We start from the raw sequence: 4,490 nt of genomic DNA, 5'->3' as shown, positions 1-4,490 counted from the left end.
TGATAGAGAGGAACTGTAATTACCAGGAGAGCCAGAGACACTTGGGGACATCCTGCAGCCAAGACTAGTTACGAGACTGTCTCTGAGGAGTAAAGCTGCAAGTCAACCTGTCATTAGATTGACAGGAGGTCGACTGTGTGTATGTGTGTGTGTATGTGTATGTGTGTATGTGAGTTTATGAGTGTGTGTATGTGTGAGTAAACACGTACGTGTTTGTATGTGTGTACGTGAGCGTGTGTGTGTGTGTGTATGTGATGAGTGTGTATATGAGTGTGTGTGGGTGTGTATGTGATGAGTGTGTATGTGAGCGTGTGTGTGTGTGTGAGGAGTGTGATGGTGGGCAGGTTTCGCTTCTTTACTCAGAACAGGAGCAGCCTCAGGAAGGTCTGGGCTCTGGAGGGACGCAGGGACAGGGAGTTCAAGGCCCCTTGTAGAAGCAGATATGTACACACATGAAAAACACATCTATCTTCAGAAAAATACAACAAAATGGCTTGAATTGTACATCCAACTGACAACTCTACAATTCCACTGTCGAGCGGGGATAAATATTTCAGCTCCAGTTCTTTCTGGAGTCGTATTGAATAATGAATACCAGCTGTTTATATCCCCGCTCTCCCATCTTTGAGCAAATACAATGCTCTTCAGTCTGATTGCCCGGGTAGTTGTCCTGGAGACGAGGGAGGTTTGAATATTGAGGATTAGCTGTCTGGTCTTTCAGAGGAGTGAAGCACTACTCGCCTCATACTGTGTGTGTGAGAGAGAGTAAGTGTGTGTGTGTGTGTTTACATGTTGTGTATGTTTAGGTGCCTGTTTCAATGTGTGTGTGTGTGTGTGTGTGTGTGTGTGTGTGTGTGTAGCTCACCGTCCAGCCCCCTCCTTCGGTGGTCATGTCACAGTACACCTGGAAGCCGGCAGGGTCGTGTGTGGGGAACACGGAATAGATGCCGTCTTCTTTCAGTCCACTGGAGAACAGGTCGCTGCAGTCACGAGGTCTGGATCCTGCAGGAGACCCGCACACACACATCAACACACGCAAACATGTAGAAACACACTTCTTAAACACGTTTGTGTGTGTGTTTGCGTGTATCTAGATGTGTTTCTATTATTGTCTATCTATCCCCTATCTATTATACCTGTGTGTGTGTGTGTGTGTCTACCTTGTCTGCTGTGTGAGTACCTGTGTGTGTATATGTGTCAACATGAGTGTGTGTGTGTCAACCTGTGTGTGTATATGTGTCAACCTGTGTGTATATGTGTCAACCTGTGTGTGTATATGTGTCAACATGAGTGTGTGTGTGTCAACCTGTGTGTGTATATGTGTCAACATGAGTGTGTGTGTGTCAACCTGTGTGTGTATATGTGTCAACCTGTGTGTGTATATGTGTCAACCTGTGTGTGTATATGTGTCAACATGAGTGTGTGTGTGTCAACCTGAGTGTGTATGTGTGTGTGTGTGTGTGTGTGTGTCTGTCTGTGTGTGTGTACCGTTGGCGCAGCCCCTGGGTCTGGCGCTGCGTACAGGAGCTCTCTGCAGGTCGGCCTTCAGACGGCTCCTCAGGTTCCCCGTCTCCTTCTGCATGGAGGTGAGGGCGTCGCTCACCGAGTTCACCACCTTCACCATGTTCACCTGGCTCTCCGACAGCAGCTGCAGTAACACACACATTTACACACACGCACGCACACACATTATAACTTACACGTATCAATACACCCATCACATACATATACTGCAACACACACATACAAATACAAAGATAAAACGCGATGCAAAACCCACACTGTAGCACACACACACACACACACTCTGTTTCTCTCACTGGATGGCTGTGTGTCTGTGTGAGTGCCTCAGTTGGACACTGACATTAGGCAGACAGAACACATCGGTTCATCCTGAGAGTGTGTAGGTGTGTGTGTGTGTAGGTGTGTGTGTGTGTCCTTAAGGGCGTGTATCAGATCATGGATAATGAAAGGAGGGCTATGGGGTGTCTCCTGGTCTCATTAGCTTCCCTGCTCCTCTACACACTCAGCCTCCTGGGATCCAAAGGCACTCAAAGGACACACCTACACACATATATAACACACATACACAACCACACACACACGTATGGTGTGTGTATTCAGCAGGACATGAGAATCTGTATTATTGATTCAGGAGAGACACATCCAGAGTTTGATGGATGCCAACTATGCAATCTCACACTGCTTCTACAGCTTCACCCCTCCCCCCCCCCCATGCCCAAGTGTGTGTGAGTGGGTGTATCCTTGTGTGACAGTGTGTGTGTGTGTAGTGTTTGCATGTGTGTGTGAGCGTGTAAGCGTGTGTATGAGGGAGTGTATGCTTGTGTGAGAATGTGTGTGTATGTATCCTTGTGTGAGAGCGTGTGTAAATGCGTGTGTGTGTGTGTAGGTGTGTACATGTGGGTGTACATGTGTGTGTGTGTGAGTGTGTGTGTACATGTGTGTGTGTGCTCTACCTGTATGAGCCTGCCCTGTTCTCCCTGCAGGGTGCCCAGCTCCTGCCCCAGACTGCCCTGCCCTCTCCTCAGCTCCTCGTTGTCCTGCCTCAGGGTGCCAGCGTGGGCCGCCAGCTTGGCCACCTCCTCTGCCAGCTTGGCCAGCAGCACGCGGTCCTGCCCTTTCCCCGAGCGCAGGTCCGAGTCGTGGTCGCTGAGCGACCGCAGCAGCGACGTCTGCACGCCCTCCAGACGCAGGAAGTTGCCGTTGTAGTCGGGGCAGTTGGGGTCGATGAACACGTTGATGCGCGAGCCGTCGCCCCTGTCGACCGTCACCAGGGCGCTGCCCTCGTCCTGATTGGTGGAGACGACGGGTGCGCCCCCGAGACTGAGGTTGGGGATCTGGTAGTGGTTCATGAGCAGGATGGCGCCGGTTACCGTGACAGCCAGTAGAACGACTACAAAGAGGAGAACCGTGCAGAGGAGGTAGCTAACCCTCTGGGGGAGAAGGAGAGAACATTATTAGCTATGATGATGCGTGTGAAAGCGACTCTAAAGGTCTCTTTCTCTGTAAATAACAAGCCCATTACAGACTGTATCAAGTGCATGGCTTCTCTGCAAGTGGGCGGAATTCACACACACACACAAACACACGGACAAACACACCAGCTTTCACCATTAAACGCAAGAAATGAATTTCTGTTTCCTTCTGACCCCTTCCATTTCCTCTGAGCCTCTCTCCTCTCCTTCCTCTCCTTTTCCATCCTCTTCACTCTTCCCCTCACCCTCCCCACCCCACCACACCCCACCCCTCCTCTCCTTCCTCCCCTTACTTTTCCCCTCATCTCGTCTCCTCCCCTCCCTTTCCTTTCCCCACCCCTCCTCTCCTCTCCCCCCTCAACTCCCCTCTCCACTCCACTCCCCCCTCCCCTCTCCTCTTTTCTCTTCTCCTCTCTATACGTTTCTCCTCCCCCCAGTTCCCCATCTCCTCGTATCTAGTTTCCTGTAACCCAGACAGTCAGACAGTCAGACAGACAGACAGACAGACAGAGCGTCTGGAGACCAGGGGATGAGTAAGGGCAGGGTGGCTGAAGAGATGCGTGGCCTCAGCCTGCCTGCCTCACAGTTCATCCGTCTGCGTATCCATGTCTCCTACAGGAGAACACAACCCGGGGGAAATGCTTGGACACCAGAGCTCCTGCGTGTGAGGAGACACCTCCAGTGTTAGCGGGCCCAGAGCTGCTCTCCGGAGCCTCGCGCCATGGCTCAGTCTGGCAGGAGAGCAGGTGCTGCAGATTACACTCCCCGCAATCTCATCTGGCCTGATTCAGACACCTCTCCTCCTGGCTCGCTGCTTACTCACAGCGCTAGCGACTGTCGCACAGACAGGTACAAGCACAACTACAGATAAATAGACAGGAGAGATGTATAGTTTGGTACGGATATGTAATTTTACAGAAAGTGTGTGTGGTTGGGTAGTGAGACCAGCCTTTAAATGAGGACTAAAGATGTGATTAGCACCCAGAGGGAATCTTGGTCCCGAGGATCACTAATCCTCCTAGAAGGCAGATTACAACACCCTCTACTGTGTGTGTGTGTGTGTGTGTGTGTGTGTGTGTGTGTGTGTGATCCTATTCCAATAGGCTATTCCTCATGTCAGTGTCAACCCTGGTAGATCAGGCATCAGGCACATTCTCAACAGTTCTCCTCCTCACAGAAACACCACAGCAATGCAACAGAAACACCAAAGAAACAAAATAGAAACACCAATACTGTAGAAACAGCACAGAAACACCATAGAAGGTGTAAAGCAGATAGGAGGAGACCGCTTAGGACGCGAGAGAGGCAAAGGAAAGGAAGGATATTGAACAGGGAGAGAAGAGAGTGGACATATCATCAACACACACACATTGTACACACACACACACTGTACACACACACACACACACTGTACACACACACTGTACACACACACACACACACTGTACACACACACACACACACACTGTACACACACACACTGTACACACACAC

General features: G+C 50.5%; 1 protein-coding gene across 2 annotated transcripts in view; it reads right to left on the bottom strand.

Moving 5' to 3' along the window:
• fibcd1a (fibrinogen C domain containing 1a) overlaps positions 1–4,490 on the bottom strand; it is a 12,694-nt gene that overhangs the window by 6,291 nt on the left and 1,913 nt on the right. For both annotated transcript variants that reach the window (XM_062454807.1, XM_062454808.1), the window contains 3 exons: positions 2,478–2,954; positions 1,489–1,648; positions 866–1,002 (listed from right to left, as the gene is read on the bottom strand). In XM_062454807.1, the coding sequence (XP_062310791.1) occupies positions 866–1,002; positions 1,489–1,648; positions 2,478–2,954 (774 nt within the window). The remainder of the gene's footprint in view (positions 1–865; positions 1,003–1,488; positions 1,649–2,477; positions 2,955–4,490) is intronic.

This window comes from Osmerus eperlanus, chromosome 28 (genome assembly GCF_963692335.1).
Source record: "Osmerus eperlanus chromosome 28, fOsmEpe2.1, whole genome shotgun sequence".
NCBI classification, from domain to species: Eukaryota; Metazoa; Chordata; class Actinopteri; order Osmeriformes; family Osmeridae; genus Osmerus; species Osmerus eperlanus.
The sequence above is the reverse complement of the archived record's forward strand: the minus strand, read 5'-3'. Positions and strand labels throughout refer to the sequence as shown.